This window comes from Chelonoidis abingdonii, chromosome 1 (genome assembly GCF_003597395.2).
Source record: "Chelonoidis abingdonii isolate Lonesome George chromosome 1, CheloAbing_2.0, whole genome shotgun sequence".
Classification (NCBI taxonomy): Eukaryota; Metazoa; Chordata; order Testudines; family Testudinidae; genus Chelonoidis; species Chelonoidis abingdonii.
In genome coordinates, this window is record NC_133769.1 from 196,666,809 (window position 1) to 196,686,546 (window position 19,738).

General features: G+C 39.2%; 1 protein-coding gene across 1 annotated transcript in view; it reads left to right on the forward strand.

Annotated features, from left to right (window-relative positions):
* GABPA (GA binding protein transcription factor subunit alpha) overlaps nucleotides 1-19,738 on the forward strand; it is a 48,782-nt gene that overhangs the window by 3,148 nt on the left and 25,896 nt on the right. Inside the window, exons 3-4 of the mRNA XM_032781928.2 lie at nucleotides 10,070-10,214; nucleotides 14,766-14,850. Coding sequence (XP_032637819.1) covers nucleotides 10,070-10,214; nucleotides 14,766-14,850 — 230 coding nt within the window. The remainder of the gene's footprint in view (nucleotides 1-10,069; nucleotides 10,215-14,765; nucleotides 14,851-19,738) is intronic.

Here is a 19,738-nt window from a genome sequence, read left to right on the forward strand (position 1 = left end):
TAGTATTTAGGTCTTGCTCCTATAGAAATCAGTCTGTCTTGTCATTGTATTCAGTGGGGAAAAGACTGAGCTCTTATTTAAGAACATAAGAATGGCCATATTGAGTCAGACCAATAGTCCATCTAGCCCAACAGTAGCCAATGCCAATTGCTTCAGAGGGAATGAACAGACCAGGGCAATTATCAAGTGATCCATCCCCTGTTGTCCAGTCCCATCTTCTACCATTCAGACTTATAGACACCTAGAGCATGAGGTTGTCCCTGACCATCCTGGCTACAAGTCTTTGATGGATCTGTCCTCCATGAACTTATCTAATTCTTTTTTGAACCCTGTTATGTTTTTGGACTTCACAACATCCTGTGGCAATGAGTTCCACATGTTGACTATGCATTGCATGAAGAAGTACTCCCTTTTGTTTATTTTAAACCTGCTGCCTGTTAATTTCATTCAGTGACCCCTGGTTCTTCTGTTAAGTGAAGGGGTGAAAAACACTTCTCTGTTGACTTTATCCACAGTATTTCTAAATTTATAGACCTCTATCATATCCCCACTTAGTTATCTCTTTTTCTAAGCTGTACAATCCCAGTCTTTTTAACCTCTCCTCAGATGGAAGCTATTTCATACTCTTAATCATTTTTGTTGCCTTTCTCTGTCTTTTTTTCCAGTTCTAATATATCTTTTTTGATATGGTCAACCAGAATTGCATGCAGCAGTCAAGGTCTGGGTGTATCATGGGTTTATTTAGTGGCATTATGATATTTCCTATCTTACTATCTATCCCTTTTTTAATGGTTCCTAACATTGTAAGCTTTTTTGACTGTTGCTTCACATTGAGCAGATGTTTTCAAAGAACTGTCCACGATGACTCCAAGTTCCATTTTTTGAGTGGTAACAGCTAATATAGACCATCATTTTGTATGTATAGTTGGGCTTATGTTTTCCCTTGTTATTACTTTGCATTTATCAACATTGAACTTCATATGCCATTTTGTTGCCCAGTCACCCAGTTTACTGAGATCCCTTTGTAACTCTTCTTAGTCAGCTTTGGACTTAACTATCTTGAGTGATTTTTGTATCGTCTGCAAACTTTGCCATCTCATTCTTCACCCCTTTTTCCAGATCAATTACGAAAATGTTGAACAGGACTGATCCCATTACAGTTCCTTGGTGAACCCCCCTGATATTTACCTCTCTACACTGTGAAAACTGACAGTTTATTCCTACCTTTTGTTTCCTATCTTTTAACCGTTTACTGATCCATGAGAGGACCTTTCGTCTTATCCCATGACTGTTTACTTTGCTTAAGAGCCCAAGGTGAGGGACCTTGTCAAGGGCTTTCTGAAAATCCAAATACACAATATTCACTGGATCATCCTTGACCATGTTTGTTGACATCCTCAAAGGGTTCTAATAGAATGGTGAGGCATGAATTTCCTTTACCACTGTTAACTCTTCTCCAACATACCATGTTCATCTGTGTGTCCGATAATTTTGTTCTTCATTATAATTTCAACCAATTTGCCAGTTAATTAAGTTGAGTTTACCAGCTTGTAATTGTCAGGGTTGCATATAGAGCCTTTTTTAAAAATTGGTGTTGCATTAGCTATCCTGTAGACATCTGGTACAGAGGCTGATTCATATACTGCAATTAGTAGTTTTACTGTTTCATGTTTGAATTCCTTCAGAACCATCTAGTCCTGGTGACTTATTACTGTTTATCAATTTGTTCCAAAACCATCTCTATTGACCCCTCAATCTGGGACAATTCCTCAGCTGTGTCATCTAAAAAGAACTGCTCAGGTGTGGGACTCTCCCTCGAATTCTCTGCAGGGAAGACCAGTGCAAAGAATTCATTTACGTTCTCTGCAGTCGCCTTCTCGTTCTTGAGTGTTCCTTGAGCACTTTGAGTATCCAGTGTCCCCACTGATTGTTTGGCAGGCTTCCTGCTTCTGAGGTTCCTATTTTGCTGTTAGTTTTTGTGTCTTTTGCTAGTTGCTGTTCAAATTCTTTGGCTTGTATTCATAGACTCTAGGACTGGAAGGGACCTCGAGAGGTCGAGTCCGTGTCCCTGGCCCTACTCGGCAGACCAAATACTGTCTAGACTGTCCCTGATTAGGACATTTATCTAACCTACTCTTAAATATCTCCAGAGATGGAGATTCCACAACCTCCCTAGGCAATTTATTCCAGTGTTTAACCACCCTGACAGTTAGGAACTTTTTTCCTATGTTCAACCTAAATCTCCCTTGCTGCAGTTTAAGCCCATTGCTTTGTGTTCTATCATTGGAAGCTAAAGGTGAACAAGTTTTCTCTGTCTCCTGATGACACCCTTTTAGATACCTGAAAACTGCTATCATGTCCCCTCTCAGTCTTCTCTTTTCCAAACTAAACAACCCAATTCTTTCAGCTTCCTTCGTAGGTCATGTTCTCAAGATCTTTAATCATTCTTGTTGCTCTTTCTCGGACCCTCTCCAATTTCCCCACATCTTCTTGAAATGCAGTGCCCAGAACTGGACACAATACTCCAGTTGAGGCCTAACCAGTGCAGAGTAGAGCGAAGAATTGACTTCTCGTGTCTTGCTCATAACACACTGTTTATGCATCCAGAATCACGTTTGTTTTTTTGCAAACAGTATCACACTGTTGACTCATATTTAGCTTGGTGTCTGCTATAACCCTAGATCTCTTTCTGCCCACTCCTTCTAGACAGTCTCTTCCAGTCTGATGTGTGAAACTGAGTGTTCCTTCCTAGTGGAGCACTTTTGCATTTGTCTTATTAAACTTCATCCTGTTTACTTCAGACCATTTCTCCAATTTGTCCAGATCATTTTGAATATGACCCTGTCCTCCAAAGCAGTTGCAATCCCTCCAGTTTGATATCATCTGCAAACTTAATAATCATACTTTCTATGCAATGTTAAGTCGTTGATGAAGCTAGAACAGAAGCCAGTCCAAAACAGACCCCTGCGGAACCCCACTTGTTTACCTTTCCAGCAGGATTGGAAACCATTAAAACTACTGTCTGAGTTACGGTTATCCAGCAGTTATGCACCCACCGTTGTAGCCGCATCTAAGTTGTATTTGCCTAGTTTTAACAGATAAAATATCATGCGAGACTGTATAAAATGCCTTACTAAAGTCTAGGTATACCACATCCCCACTTCTCTCTTATCCACAAGACTCGTTGTCCTGTCAAAGAAACCTATCAGCATTGGTTTTGACATGATTTGTTCTTTACAAATCCATACTGGCTATTCCCTATCACCTTACCACCTTCCAAGTGTTTTGAGACTGATTCCTTATTACTTACTCCTTATTTTCCCTGGCACAGAAGTTAAACTAACTGGTCTGTAGTTTCCTGGGTTGTTTTTATTTCCCTTTTTATAGGATGGGCACTATATTTGCCCTTTTCCAGGCTTCTGGAATCTCTCCTGTCTCCCGTGATTTTCAAAGATAATAGCTAGAGCTTCGATACCTCCTCTACTTAACTCCTTGAGTATCTAGGATGCATTTCATCAGGCCCCAGTGACCTGCAGGATCTAGCTTTTCTAGTGATTTTTAACTTGTTCTTTTTTTTATTTTATCTTCTAAACTACCCCCTTCCCATAAGCATCACTATGTTAGGCATTCTCAGTGACGACTGAAACGAAATCATTAAGCATCTCTGCCATTTCCAAGTTTTCTGTTACTGTTTCTCCTCCTCATGAGCAATGGGCCTAAACCTGTCCTTGGGTCTTGTCCTTCTGCTCTAACGTATTGATGAAAAGTCGTCTTGTTTTCCCCTTTTTCCATAGCTAGTTTTGAGCTCATTTTGTGCTTTTGCCTTTCTAATCTTGCCCCTGCATTCCTGTGTTGTTTGCCTGTATTCATCCTTTGTAATCTGACCTAGTTTCCATTTTTTATGAGACTCCTTTTTGTTTTTTAGATCATGCTTTTATACTTGACTTGTCAGAGTTTATGCCCCTTTCTGTTTTCCTCAGTATGATTTGACTTCCAATTTTTAAATCATGTCTTTTTGTTTCTAACCACCTCTTTTACTCTGTTATTTAGGAGGCATGGTGGCATTTTTGGGGGGAGGGGTTGGTTTTTTGTTTTTGTTTTTTTTTTTTTTGTTTGTTCTCTTACTGTTTTTGTTTTTGTTTCTGGGGTGGGTAGGAGGATACATTTAGTTTGAGGCTCTATTATGGTGTTTTTAAATAGTTTCCATGCAGTTTGCAGGCATTTCATTCTTGACCTTTCCTTTTTAATTTCTGTTTAACTAACTTTCTCATATTTGTGTATTTGCTCTTTTTAAAGTTATATGCTGCTGTGGTACATTTCTTTGGTATTTTCCCCTCTATAAGGATGTTGAATTGAATTACATTATGGCTGCTGTTACCAAGCAGTTCGGCTATATTTGCTTCTTGGGCTCAGATCCTGTGTGCCACTTAGGACTAAATCAGCCATTGTCTCTCCCCTTGTAGGGTCCAAGACTAGCTGCTCCAAGAAGCAGTTATTAATGGTGTGTAGAAATTTTAGCTCTATATCCCAACCTGAGGTGATGTGCCCAGTCAATATGGGGATAGTTGAAATCTCCCATTATTATTGAGTTTTCTGGTTTTGTAGCCTTTCTAATCTCCCTGAGTATTTCACAGTCACTGTCACCATCCTGGTCAGGTGGTTGGTAGAATATTCCTGCTGCTATGCTTTTGTTTTTTTAAGCATGGAATTTCTATCCATAAAGATCTAGTGCTTTTGGCCTGGACATAGGAAAATCAGACTAATGGAAAAAAGTTGTTTTACTATGCCAAAAGGAAGCCATAACACAAAAGATGTAACTTGCTTAGGATGGCCCATAGTATCCTGTTGTTAATTGTTGTGACTGCCATTTCTAATCCGCTTAGCACATTCTATAAATATTTCTTCTATGCTATTTTCCCTTAGGTCATTTACTCTTTGTCAGACTAAATGATTATAGTAAAAACAAACTTATTGTAGAAATGAAAATCACTTTTAGAACTAAACAAATCGTCAAGCAGCAATTAAGACTTTTTCAATACCCTGACTACAGCGTATGATGGGTCTGCATTGTTTGTGTTTTCTCAGTCATTTTTTTTTTTTTGTCTGCTACTTTTACTCTGGTTTTGTTAGTTTCTTCTCTTTCCTTTCTTCACTTCACTTTCACTACCTCGACAACTCCCCAGGAGCATGTTTGTGAATTCTGCAGTATGTGTACAGCCATTAAATCAGTATGTTCTTCTCTAGCTGCCATTCCCAAGTGCTATAGAAACTTCTGATTCCAACTTTCTGGCATCACTTTTCCCATCAAAGGGATTGAAACCAAAGCAGTTTGTAACTAGAACCGAGGGGGAAGATAATATCCATGACATTAACTGCACAGCCACCATTGCTACAAATACCAGAGATTAAAAGCCTTTTTCTCTACATGAGTTACCTTACTTCTCTGTCTAAATCTGCTGCTACTGCTTGTCACTGTCTACATTAAAAAAAAAAAAAAAATCATTCTTCTGTTACCTACTCTTGTTAGTCTAATAGGCGCCACAGGACTCTTTGCTGCTTTTACAGATCCAGACTAACATGACTACCCCCTGATATTCTTAAAGAGCTTCTTTCAGGTATTAGCCCCTTTGCATTAGAGACAAACATATAACTGGACAACAGAAATCCTGCTTCTTAAGTCTGATTTCCTCTTTATTTTTAACAAATTGAGTATTCTCCTATATTTAGTTTTTGTGATGGGTTGGATCACAGAACCCCCCTTGGGAGCTCCCGCCTGATGTGCCAAGACAACTTCTACCCCTGCCTTCCCTGCCAGTTCAGGGCCCAAGCACCCTGTCTTGTTGAGCCAAACACTCCCGTCTGCTCCAACAAAGACCCAGGGTCTGAATTACTTGCCCCAAAGCTGCAGGTTTACCTGAAAGCAGCACAGAAGTGTTCCTGTCTTTAACACTACAATGCCCAACTCCCAATGGGGTCCTTAACCCAAATAAATCCATTTTACCCTGTATAAAGCTTATGCAGGGTAAACTCATAAATTGTTCGCTCTCTGTAACACTGATAGAGAGATGCATGGCTGTTTGCTCCCTCAGGTATTAATGCATACTCTGGGTCAATTAATAAGTAAAAAGTGATTTTATCAAATACAGAAAGTAGGATTTCAGTGGTTCCAAGTAGTAACAGATAGAACAAAGTAAGTCACCAAGCAAAATAAAATAAAATGTGCAAATCTATGTCTAATCAAACTAAATACAGATAACATCTTCACCAGTTCCAGAATGTTTCCTTTTATAAACTAATCCAGGGGTCGGCAACTTTTCAGAAGAGGTGTGCTGAGTCTTCATTTATTCACTCTAATTTAAGGGTTTTGCATGCCAGTCATACATTTTAACATTTTTAGAAGGTCTCTTTCTATAAGTCAATAATATATAACTAAACTATTGTTGTATGTAAAGTAAATAAGGTTTTTTAAATGTTTGAGAAGCTTCATTTAAAATTTAAATTAAAATGTAGAGCCCCTCGGAAAGGTGGTCAGGACCTGGGCAGTGCGAGTGCCACTGAAAATCAGCTCACGTGCCACAGGTTGCCTACCCCTGGACTAATCTCCTTTTAGCCTGGGTCTAGCAATCACTCACACTCTGTGCACACTGTCCTTTGTTCAATTTTCTTTCAAGTATTCTGGGGGTTAGAGAGACTCTTTCTTTAGCCAGCTGAAGACAAAATGGAGGGGTCTCCCAGGGGTTTAAACAGACTTTCTCTTGTGGGTGGTGACTCCCTCCTTACTTGTATGCAAAGTCTAGCTCCAAGATGGAGTTCAGGAGTCACCTGGGCAAGTCACATGTCCATGCATGACTCACAGTTTTTACAGATAGCATCCATTGTTTATATGCTACCTTGAACTTCCTCAAGAAAATGTCTTATGTGGATTGGAGCTTTCCAAGATCCATTGTACTTTACATGTTTCTTATGTAGGTACTTAATTTCAACATTCCTTTCTCCAGGAACTGACCAAATGCTGTACTACGGTTATTTAGAAATCAAGCCCATACACAGCCAACATTCATAACTTCGAATACAAAAACGATACATGCATACAAATAGGATTAATACATCCAGTAGATCATAACCTTTACAGAGATATGTTGCATGGCATATGTAGCATAAAACACATTCTAAGCATATTTCCATAAAGCCTTTTGGGAGTACCATCACAGCTTCTTCTGTGTATAAGCCAGCCTTTCAAAGCTCTCCTTAGGATCAAAACTCCATACCATTTAATAAGGTGTCTGGGTCAACATAGCTTTAAAAGTAGATAACAAAACCAAGGTCACTCTTCAGGTTTCTCCTTATAGCTTGCAAACTTCTGTATCCTTTTATGTTATCTGCAGTGTGCATGGAGTTTGACCCATTCTTAATATGAAAACGTAGAGTGAAATTTTTCTACCTGCTCTGTACTATAATCATTTTCTTTCCTTTGTTGACTAATATTCCTAGCTAAATGCCTACTTTATCCTGCTGTCTGTCCTTACTATATGCTAACCTTTAGACTTGCACCACAATGAGGCTGGATACGCATATGTGCCCTGCTCTGGAAGCTGTGGCTGCAAGTGAGTCACTGCAGTGCTCTATATAAATGTCTGAATGCTATTGCACTAAACCCCATTTATCCCTCCCAGGACTAATTATTTCCTCACAGATTTCTTGGAGGATCAAAGAGAAAAAATTATTTAACAAAAGATGGCAACAATTCAACTCCTTCCCCAGTTCCAGGTGATGCCAGAGTCATTCCTACCTGCCAGGTGGATTTCGCAGCTCTTTTGTTTCCCTGGTCTGTCAGTTTCTTCCCTTTCTCCAGTTCATCATCACTTTCCTGGTGCTGTATTGCTGTTGTGCTCTGCCCAGCTCCTGTTAACACTTCATACCCTCGCTCTCCTGGTGACCAGGAAGGTGTGTGTGTGTGTTGGGGGCGGGGAGGGTCCACTTTCTCTTTATTTTTCAACTGCCATGGAATCTTCTTCCATCCCTTTTCTGTTTAAAGGGGAGTCACCAGAGCATTTTGCTTGCTGTTGTGAGTGGAGTAGAGAGAAGGAATCTCGTTATGGGCATACATTTTCATTACGTTAACTGCAGTGTCACCATCACAACAAATACCCAAGTTTGTTAATATTCTGCAGGAGTTCCTTGGATACCAACAGGGTTTTCAAAGTCAAACAAGATGCTAATAATTTCAAATTGTCAGGTAATTATATAGTCTCGGGTAACCATTGATTACACATCCTTGTGATAATCTATTTACCTGGATTGTCCAGACCTTGGATATAAAGAAATACATAATTTATCACAATGTAACAGTCTTAACTCTAATACATGAAATGATTTTTGATGTATTCTAAGATAAAAATATGTATGTGGACTTTTATATGTGGCTGATCATAGTGCCATCTAAACATAAAACTTGTTTTAGGAAAGATTTTGTATTGTTTGTTTATTACTAATAAAAGAGCAGTATTTTATTTTGGAATAAAGTTTGTTTTGTGATAAAATCTGCATTTTTATGAAGAAAGTGAAATGTTGACATGGGCAGTGTAAGACTTATGTCATTAACTATTTCACTTCCTTGCTTTTAAGCACTTGGGTTTTGTAAGTGGTGATATTTAGAGTGAGAATCCTTTTAAGTGGGTTTTTGGTATTTCTTAGTGTCTTGACTTTTGCCCCCTAAGTCTGTTCATTTTCCTTTTGTTGGTCTGGAAATATACATATAAACATTTTTAAAAAATCAAATAAAAGGATAGGGGCTGTTTGTGGGTGCAGCGATCTGCCAACACAGAGCAGCCTTCAGGATAGGTCCTGCGTTAGCCCATCTGAAAAATGTTGGCATTTCCAAACACATTAGCTAGTTTCTTTGCACTCATCTAGTTCTTTTTCATTTGGGGGAATGAATACAGAAGTGAGCAAGCATTATCCTCATTTTAAAATTTTTCTAACTAATTAGAGATTTGGGAAATAAATTGAGTCAGTGAGTTATATTGTCCTAGCATTTCTGAGATCAGGTTCTGCTCCCGTCATTTCCCCAAATCTCCTACTTAACTATTGACAAGTCACTTAAATTCTGTTCCTCAGTTATGCCGTTTGGTGACCTTTGGAGAGTGCAGGAAGTGACTATTTCTATTCCTTTTGACTTGTGTACATGATTTTTTAGTCACCATGTTTGGGGTTTTGTTTTGTTTTTCCCGTTTTTATTGGCAGAATTCTCGTTTTTAAAAATGGCAGATTTTTATTTAAACATCTTACTATTTTTGCCCCTAACAGTTGCATCTTGCACCTGCCAATTTTAATATTTGTTTCAGATTTTAATTGTGATGGAATACATTTGGACAAATAGAAGAACACAGACATTCGATAAGTGGCGCAATTTAAAAAAAACATCCTTTTAAAATACTTATCTCAAAACTCACGTATTCAGAAACATTGCAGTTGTCTAAGTACTATTCACAAAAAGATATCAGTAGCTTAAAAACTGCTTAATTATAATTTTTTTTTAATTCAAAAATAGCTGGTGCCCAGTTTTAAGGAATAGCAACAAGCTGTCTGAGATGGAATATAAATGTAAGACAAATCCAAACGTGCAAATCAGAGTGTCTTTTAAATGACTTGTAGTTCTAACTATTCACACATTGCTGGATTTAAATTAAATGGAACCACTTGGAAAAAAAGACCAGAGTGTCATCGAGTAAAAACATCTCATCACCCTACTCTCTCTATTCCTAGTCTTCAGAGTCAGAGCTCCAGCCCCAGCTGCAACTTCAAAGAGCTGTCTACAGCTGTTTTTAGAGCCCTTAACTTGAGTGCTGCAGGCTTGAGTCTGTTGACCCCAGCTCTCATACCCTCAGTAGGGCTTTCAATAGACTTAAAATTTCTGGCATCAACATTCACTTTGCATAGCTTATCTCCAATTTGTTTTAACCTAGCTATAGCTTTTATTACCATAGGAGAACACACAGCTAGTGCATTTTCAAAGCTGTTTTGTTAACAATCGGTTAATGATCAATTCTTTGATCCTTTGGTGTTTAAGCATCGTTGAGCAGACGTACACCACAGCAGAATTTGTGAGTCAGGCTATTGACATCAATGAACCAGTTGGAAACCTTAAGAAGTTGTTGGAACCAAGACTTCAGTGTTCCTTGGATGCACATGAAATCTGCCTGCAAGATATCCAGGTAAATCATGGAGGGTTGAAAAACTTCTTCTGAGGGTTCAAACTGTACTCTGAGACTAATTCAGTCCCTTTCCTCCACTCTGATCTTTATATAGGGGGTCTCACTCTTCAGTTTGCTAAATTGTTTACAGTTAAAAGTCTAATCTTACAAATGCCAGCCTCATGAACTTCAAACTGTTTATAATATGTACCCACTAATTGCTAATTTACTGCAAATAAAACTAGGGTTCATGTCAGAAATGTATCTCAGTAGCAGAATGTCTTGTCAATTTTTGGGGGCGGGAAATAAACATAATTTTGAAAGTACAGATCGTACCTTGGAACATAATTCTTAGTGTATCTTAGGTCAGGTGTATATACTGTTCCCTGAAGTCCTGGCTACTTGCTGTTTCCTGTAGGAGTTGCACTTTTTCAGATTTTCTGAATTTAGAAGCCAGAAGAACTTTACACAGCATTGTTTTGTGTTTTCTGATTTTTTCAAGGTCTAGTTGTAAAGATTGTTCTGCAGTTATACAAAAACATTTTTAAAAAAATCACAATATGTATGTTTTTTTAAATAGATGGTTACTGCAGAGTTTCCTGGATGATGATTTTTGATTTCAATACAATTTGATTTCATTATAATTTTTATAAAGCTTAAATAATACAGCCATTAAATAAAGACTTGGTAACCTTTCTAATTTCCTTCCACACTTGTTAATACCTAAAGATTCTCTAGAGTTCGAGAGAGGTTATTGGCATACACTGAAATCACTTTACTTCAACCCTGGTTGGATAGTAACAGGGAGATTTAAAAGGAAGTATGTACTAGATTTGCTGGCCCTGGTGTATGGTTACTGTTCACCATACATGAGAACTTATGTTCTGGAACTTCCACTGCCAGAAGCTGGGAATGGGCAACAGGGGATGGATCACTTGATGATTACCTGTTGTGTTCATTCCCTCTGGGCACCTGGCATTGGCCACTGTCAGAAGACGGGATACTGGGCTAGATAGACCTTTGGTCTGAACCAGTATGGCCATTCTTACATTAATACAGTATGTGTATATATTTCTTTATCTGTAGAATAGGAGCTGCTAACAAATGTTTGATCGCACTATCTGTAGGAGTGACATTCCTAGTGATGAGAAGTTACGTCCCTGTTTTCCCAGAAAGAAAACATGGATTTTGTATCTATCCATACACAAAGTAAACTATTTCCCCATGCTAATTTTCCCCCTACTGTTACTCACACCTTCTTGTCAACTGTTGGAAATGGGCCATCCTGATTATCACTACAAAAGTTTTTTTTCCTCCTGCTGCTAATAGCCCACCTTAACTGATTAGTCTCGTTATAATTGATATGGCAACACCTGTTTTTTCATGTTCTCTGTATATCTATCCATCTTCCTACTGTATTTTCCACTGCATGCATCTGATGAAGTGGGTTTTAGCCCACGAAAGCTTATACCCAAATAAATTTGTTAGTCTCTAAGGTGCCACAAGTACTCCTCATTCTTTCTCCTGATACAGACTAACACGGCTATCACGCTGAAATTTATCCTTGTTGTTGGTCAAAAATGCTGTAGGTAACAGTTGTAGGTGAAGTTGTAGTTTTTCAGAGTTTCTTTGTGAGACAGGTCACTTTTTTCATTCTTTCTAAAGTTTACAGAAGAATGAGTATAGTTTTTCAAAAGACAAAATACAGGAATTGAATAGCAAATATTAAATTCTTTCCATTTTTTTCCTTATTTAGATCCTGATACAAATGCACAAAAATGAACAGTTATCTAATTTTTTCCTATAGCTGTCTTCTAACTAGAGTTCTTGCCAAAAAGTGTACCATAGAGATTCTTTCCATAATAAAAAAATCAAATTTAGAAATATCTGTTAACAGAAAAATTATCACAAGATACTATATTCAGGACACAATGTATCAGATATTGACATCTGAATTAGATTCTTCAGTGACTAGTATTTTTTTATTAGGAAGCTGAGGTAGTAAAAAAGGCTTCGTTGTCATAGTCAAAAATACATATGTAGTTTATTTTTCAAGTAAATTAATTTAGCAGGAAATATTGGCAAGGTCTGAAGGCCCAAAGAATAGAACTCAGATTATAAAGCCAACTTTCTGTAGCTACTAAGAGTTATTTCAGAGCTCAGGAAATACTGAAAAGTTACATTTGCTAAAACTGCAGATTACATTTTTGTTTCACACCTCCCTTGTTATGCTATTATTGACCTATTGTGATGTGAAAATGACTAGTCACTGAGTTAGTTTGTTTGACAAAGTGTATTTTTAAAAGATTACAGTAGACTTTCAGTATATTTAAAGAACCAATTAATGAAACTGTAAAGGATGCAGTTTATCTGATAGATCCTTAATAAGGATCTATTTGCAAATCTCCCAAACTTTAATATTTGATCACTATAATTAATCATGGAGGATTTTATTAGGCTTACAATCATTATATTTGTCATCCTGTTAGCACTCTTGCTGTCACTCCCTGCATAGAAATCTGTAATCTTATTTTTTTTTAAACCTCTGTAGTATGTTGTTTGAAGCAGAGTCTAGCTTATTGCAGAGATTCACTTGTAATAAGGTGTTGGGAGTGGAATACGGTGAAGATCTGGAATAGTATTTATGTTCTGCTAATGTAATTGCTTCTAAAGCAGACATAACCGAAGGAGTCATGGAGGGCACTGAATGAAAAGAATGTATCTTCTCCCAGTGTTGTTAGCCTCATTTGGGGTTTTGATTAGATCAGTGATGAAAAACCAACTCCCTCTTTCCCTTTCTGTCTCTTTGGCCAGGTATACACTAAAAATTAGGTTGAGCTAGGTATGTTGCTCAAGGGTCTGAGAAATTCATACCCCTGTGCAACATAGTGAAGCCGATCTAGCACCTGATGTAGACATCACCAGTTGGATGGAAGATTACCTACCTACTGCCTTTTCGGGGAAGTGGATTAACTACAGTGGCAGGAAGACCTCTCCCATCACTTTTGGCGCAGCTGCCGCAGTTTTAGTGAAGACATGCCCTTATTTGATATAATGATGAAAAGAGGAAGGGAAAGATAAGGCTCTCAAGAGCCAAAAACATAGCTAATGACTCCTTTACGTAGAAATGCTTCTTTGTAGTGGGCCTCACAATGTTCTGTCCCAGAATATAAAAAATGTTTACCAACACCTAAAAATGGAAGTTGGGGGAAGAGCAAATTTTTTGCCTCTGCTAGAAATAAAAAGGTGAAAACAGAAACGAAGGTAGTCTCGTTGATGTCTATGATTGTGGCCTGATAGAAACAGCCTCTAGCTGGTTCCCAGTACCAGTTATAACTGATCAGTGATTAGGGCTGTTATCCAGAGGACACAGAGGGTAGGGCTATCTGATGGAAATAGCTCCCAGCTGGTTCCACACAGTGGCTGGGGAGTGAAATGTCACTTTGAATTCTGTTGTACTGAACAGATCAATAACACACTGCTTTTTTTTTTATATACTATTGAGTGAAATAAATGACTTTCTGCAGAAAGTTTGTGTACAAGAGAGGAAGATAGTACTGTAACAATAAAGGTATTAAAGTTCATGTAAAAGATGCATTAAAGAATTAATCAGAATCACAGCCAATGTGGCATGAGGTAGTATTTCAGAGGCATAAAGCAAAGACTGTCTAGACCAGGGGTCAGCAACCTTTCAGAAGTGGGGTGCCGAGTCTTCATTTATTCACTCTAATTTAAGGTTTCGTGTGCCGGTAATACATTTTAATGTTTTTAGGAGGTCTCTTTCTGTAAGTCTATAATACATAACTATTTTACATACAACAATAATTTAAATAAGGTTTTTAAAATGTTTAAGAAGCTTCATTTAAAATTCAATTAAAATGCAGAGCACCCTGGACCAGTGGCAGGACCCAGGTAGTGTCCGTGCCACTGAAAATCAGCTCGCATGCCGCCTTTGGCACACGTGCCATAGGTTGCCTATCCCTGGTCTAGACAACTATCTTTGATTGATGTGGTGAGCGACTATTAAATAGTATTAAATATCTGTGTTAAAGGGATACTGTCAGCTTAAAAAAAAAAAAGTCATACTTTTGTGCATAGTTGCAGTTACCACCCAAGATTAGAGAGAGAAGTGTTTTTCTTTTTTACTTTCTGCATTTTGACAGTACGTTGTTTATAGTTGGCGTCACTGTTTCCCCTTTGGCATTTTTTGGGGTCTCTTGCACAGCAGCAAACTGCTTTTAACTAATTTCTTTTAAAACTGACCAGATTGGAGGTTGACAAGTTCCTTTAAAATATTTTAATTGGAGCTACTGTTAATCAGAATGGAGTAATTTTTCTTCTTTAGATTTGAAATTTCTCTGGATAAAGAGCATGTATACTATGACTTGTACAGTGTTGCACACGCTGTTGGTGATTAAGACTAAAAATATTTGATAGCTGCAGTTAGGAACTCAAGTGTTCTGATGCCCTGATATATATGTACAGAGTTTTGAACTGAATATACAAGATAACTTTATAAGAGCATTTAATTATAAGTCTAGTAATTTTAAAAATTTTCCTCCTTGTATCAAGCTGGACCCAGATCGCAGTCTCTTTGATCAAGGAGTAAAGACAGATGGAACAGTACAGCTTAGTGTACAAGTAATATCCAGACAAGGTAAGCAATTAAGCATTTTATTTGCTATCATACAGGGTGAGCCATATTGTAAGTGTATTTATGTTCATGCATTATCATTTTTAACTGTAGCATTGAAAATATAACTGCATTATTCATGCTTCTATAGGCTGATTTTTCCATTGTACACCATAGGTTTTTAGAGCGACAGTTAAAATTTGTCATGGACTGACATTTCTGCAGCCCAAAATGCATCTGTCTATATAAATCTCAAACTAGGAAAACTGATGGGATGGGAACAAGGTGGAACTTGCCCATACGGTGCATGTGAGAACTTTCAATGAGGATAAGCAGTTGTTTGTCTCATGCTGGACAAAATATCTAGTCAGATGAAGCAGAATTGCCACCCACTAATTGAGACACACATTAGTATAACGTGAACTTAGTGCTTCATGAATAATTAATTTATGGTGGCATTGTCAACTGACCACATACTAAAGATCAGAAGCAAAAGCCTAAGGTAGTCATTTCTTTGCTGGTACCTGTGTTTCTAGGATATATTGGACTAAATCATAGGGACACATAACCAATATTTCTTCTTCTAGTGCTGGTCCCTGTCTGTATTCCAAACGTGGGTACGTATGTGCTTGTGTTCCTGAGACCAGAGATTTCTAGCAAGTATTGTCTGTTGGTTTGTGCCTGTGTAGTTGTTCCTTTCATGCTCCATACCAAGGCCATAAGGGCTACTCTGGATAGACACGTCTCCAGTTCCTTCTTACTGCTACATGTCCTGAGTGGTAATCCTCTGTGTTCAAAGCTATCTTCACATAGTCTTCAAAACTTGTAAATATGATTGTATGTAGTTAGTATTCTTAGTGTTTTAATGATTTTTATATTCTGGTTAGTATAGTTTTAGTTTCTCCCTTCCTTGGAGATCCTCTTCTTGCGGAGAAGGACTATGCCCAAAGTCCCTAGGTTTAAGAACTGTCTCCTGTCCCGTCTCAGTTAGTGATCAACACCAGCTCTGTCTTTACTGCTTTGAGGAGGGTCATGTCTCTGCCACATACAGTTCTGCTGCTCCTTATTTCCTCAAACCCATGAGGGAAAGGAACTTTGACTAAGCAAGTACCTCATGGAGAAGAACAATAAACCCGAATCAGCTGCAGGCCAAGGAGAAACCCTTCCATCCCCCAGTATATTGGCCTCAGTCTGTAAGCTGCACCCCCCGAGCATGCGCTCTGGAGCAGGGGCCAGAGCTATTAAGCCCAGGGAATCGCTGCTTCAGGCCTCTCATTACAGTAAGGGGCACTTTCGCAAACACATGAACAGATCCCCTTCCAGATGTGTTCTTGAAAGTCCCATCAGCAGTGCTGCCCAGCTAAAGCAAGCTAGTGCCTACCTGTTTCAACACCGTGCTGCTCCCCAGAAGTGGGTCCAGCTTCTAGGCAGGGGGCCGACGGGACTGCGTGTGCTGCCCAAGCACCAGCTTCACACACCCATTGGCCCGAAACCAATGGACACAGTTGATGCTGCATCTAGAGCTACAGCTATGCTGGCAATTCTGAGGCATGAATCTTGACTCTGCTCTTCAGGGGTTTCCCCGGGAGGTCCAGAATACCATTTGGACTTGCTCCTCAAATGTAATCTCTTCAATGAAAAGACTGCAGGATGGCCCTCCACTCCTTGGGTATTTATACCCTGGTCCCTAAGATAAGATACCACAAACAGGTATATAAGCCAAGACCCCTCCCTCAGCAGTTCTATCAGCAATGCCCTTATGAACCAGTATGTAAATGCCAGAGGATAGAAAGACCTAGGTTTGCAACTTCTTCCACCTCAACCACATCTGTTCAACCCCACCCACCAACCAGGATTTACTTTTGATGGGATACTTGAGAACCACATAACTTTATCGATGCCATTCCTTATGGCTCCTCAAACCTTTGGTGTGGCGGTCTTGCCCTTTTTGCCACAAGTGGAAGGCAATAACAATGGATAAGTGGGTACTAGAGATCATTCACGTCAACTTGCATCATCAAGATTCTCTCACATGCCCAATTCTCGTCAGAGATGTGGAGCACACCTGGACCGTGTCACTGCACAAGGCATGTGGATGACTCAGCAGGGCAGGATGCATATTAATCTCATAGAATTAAGGGCCATCTACCTAGTCTGTGATGCATTCTTCCCACTTACGCTGTCCCATCATATCCAGGTAACATCAGACAACATGATGACTGTCTTCTACATAAACAAACAAGGTGGAGTGAAATATCTTGCTCTTTTCAGAGAGGCAGTCAGTTTATAGAATGGGTTCATCAGGAACCACAATTCACACTTTGCAACATATGTATCAGGGGCACAGAACTCTTTGGTGGATAATCTGAGCAGGCACTTGTCCACAGACCATGTAGTGGGAGGTAAACAGTTCCATCCTGAATGAAATCCTCACTCAGTGGGGAAGGCCATTCTGGGACCCGTTCACTCTCCCAGATGAACAGGAAGTTCAACATTTACTGCTCCAGAACAGCAGTGAGCTGTGACCACAGGGGTGATGCCCTTCTGTTATCCTGGGCAGACCACCTGAGGTATGCCTGTCCTCCCACAAGTTCTGTAAAAGATCCATCATGGCGAAGTTCAAGTCATTCTCATCACACCCAACTGCCCCAGACAATATGTAATGGAAGTTTGAGGAATAAAAATCCTAAATGTGTATATCCTCTTACCAGGGCTTTGGAGCTGTGCTCCGGCTCCGCTCCAGGCAAGCAACAGCATATCTCTCAATCTTCAACATATCTCTCAACCTTCAATCCTGTCAGTGTATGACAGAAGTAACTGATAGAGTGGAAAATTTTTACTTATCCATTTTTACTTATCCATCTTGGGATGGGGGGAGGGGTTGGGGGAGGGTCGGCTTACTCAATCATAAGCCAGTTTGTTTATAAGCAGGAATTAACTGAAATGTGCGACAAATTACCAAAATGTGGAATATCTGTAGGTTTTTGTCATCCGTGCATTGTGATTGGCAGATTCTAGTGTTCATTCAAAATGCTGCTGGTATGTTACATTTTTTTGGCCACCTAACTGGTCACATCCCTCTGTTGACTTTCCCGTCTCCTCCAGATCAGGCACAAGTTTCTTGTCTTCATCTGTAAGGTCTTTTATCAGTTAGTTCTTCCCTATCTTTACTATCACTGTCAACCATGCCAGCCTTCATCTGCTTTACTCTGCTTATCTGTCAGAACACCTTTGTGTCTTTTCCCATGCTACCCCTTTTTTATGTTTGTAAAAGTCTGTGAATCCCCCACTTTCTCCTCCTTCAGATAGCTCTGTAGTACTTATTGGTGTGAATCTTGTGGACCACCTTGTCACGCTGCCTGACATGGGTCACGGCTGAGAATGCCAAATTCAGGATAGACTGAGAAGTAAGGCAGACACCCTCCTTCTTCCCCCCCCCCCCCCCCCCCCAAAACAAAAAAAACTGGTGGTTTATTCTACCATTAGAGGTCACAAAGCCAATAATAAAAGTGAGCTCCTGTATCACAAGAAGCCAAAATATAGTCCCCCTTAGGCATTCAAGCTCCTGGCTTACCACCCATATCTGGACTTCTGTGATAAATGATTATTAAAACCAGAAATCACATATTATAGGTTCTTCCAATTCCAAGGAGATGGCCACTCACCCCAAGTGAATATGTGCTTTCAGGATCTCACCAAATGCCAATCTTTAGTAAACTAATTAAAGATTTATTTAAAATGAAAAGAAGAAAAGGAAAGTTATTAAAGGCTTAAAGGAATAGTATTCATTACAGTTGATTTCAGAGTCTGTCGGTCAGGATAATAGCAGTGATGGTAAGTCTGCTAGCTTACAATAAGTTTCTCTCGATCACTCCAAAGATTGGGGGGATCATCAGTTCTTTGTTCAAAGCTTCCTTGATTTTAGAAATTACAGTCCAGAGAAGTGGAGCAGGAGTGAAGACCAAGAAGTGATGTCACTGTCTCATTTATACTTTCAGTCCAAGTGCATGGAAAGATACTGGCAAAAGATGGAGTCTTAGGTCACATGTCCTTACGTGCCTTGCTGAACCATTGGGCAGCCATTGCCTCACTGCTCTCTGAAACATCTCCAAGAGGAGCTCACTGGGTGAGTTGAGTCTACTCAATCGCCCATTGACAAGTGCATAGTCCATCAACCCATGGATGGCCCAACACAAGGGTGGCTAGTCTGGATGTAAATTTGCCATGTCGGTGCCATTCAAGAACAAAACATATTTTATATACAAATGCATAGCCAATATTTATTACCTCAGATACAATGGTGATAAATTTATTTAAACAGGTAATCATACTTAACAGATTATAACTTTTCCATAGATACCTTACGTGACATACATTATACAAGATTTACTTCAACTCTGTAACACTGGTGACTAAACTAGTGCAACTAGTTATCTTCCATTTTATACAGCATCACACACCTCTCCTGACCATGAAAAGGCAGTAGCGATCTGAGACTAGTGCCTATTTTATCAGATAATCTCTGTACTTTTACCTTGTTCTTTCAACCCTTGTTTTCTGTTTCATCTACATGTTGTCTCTTGTCTGGGAAGGTGTTGTCCTTGTTTGTACAGCGCCTAGTACAGTGGAACGCTGATCTGTTTTTGCAGCTCCTTTGTGCTATTGTAACACAAAGAATTAGTTCAGACCTTCTGTATACATCTTAAGGAAATTTAAAAGGGTGCACACACATATATAATAAAAAAAAAAAATTCCCCTCTCACCCCTATGGGTGGTATGTGTCTTCCTCAACCTCGGGTCCTCTACTAGAAGCCTGGGAGTTTGAGGGTTCTGCGCAGTATCTTAGCTGTTCCTAGCACTGCACTCTTCTGGACAGAGAGCTCTGATGTTGTTCCTGGGATCTGTTGGAGCC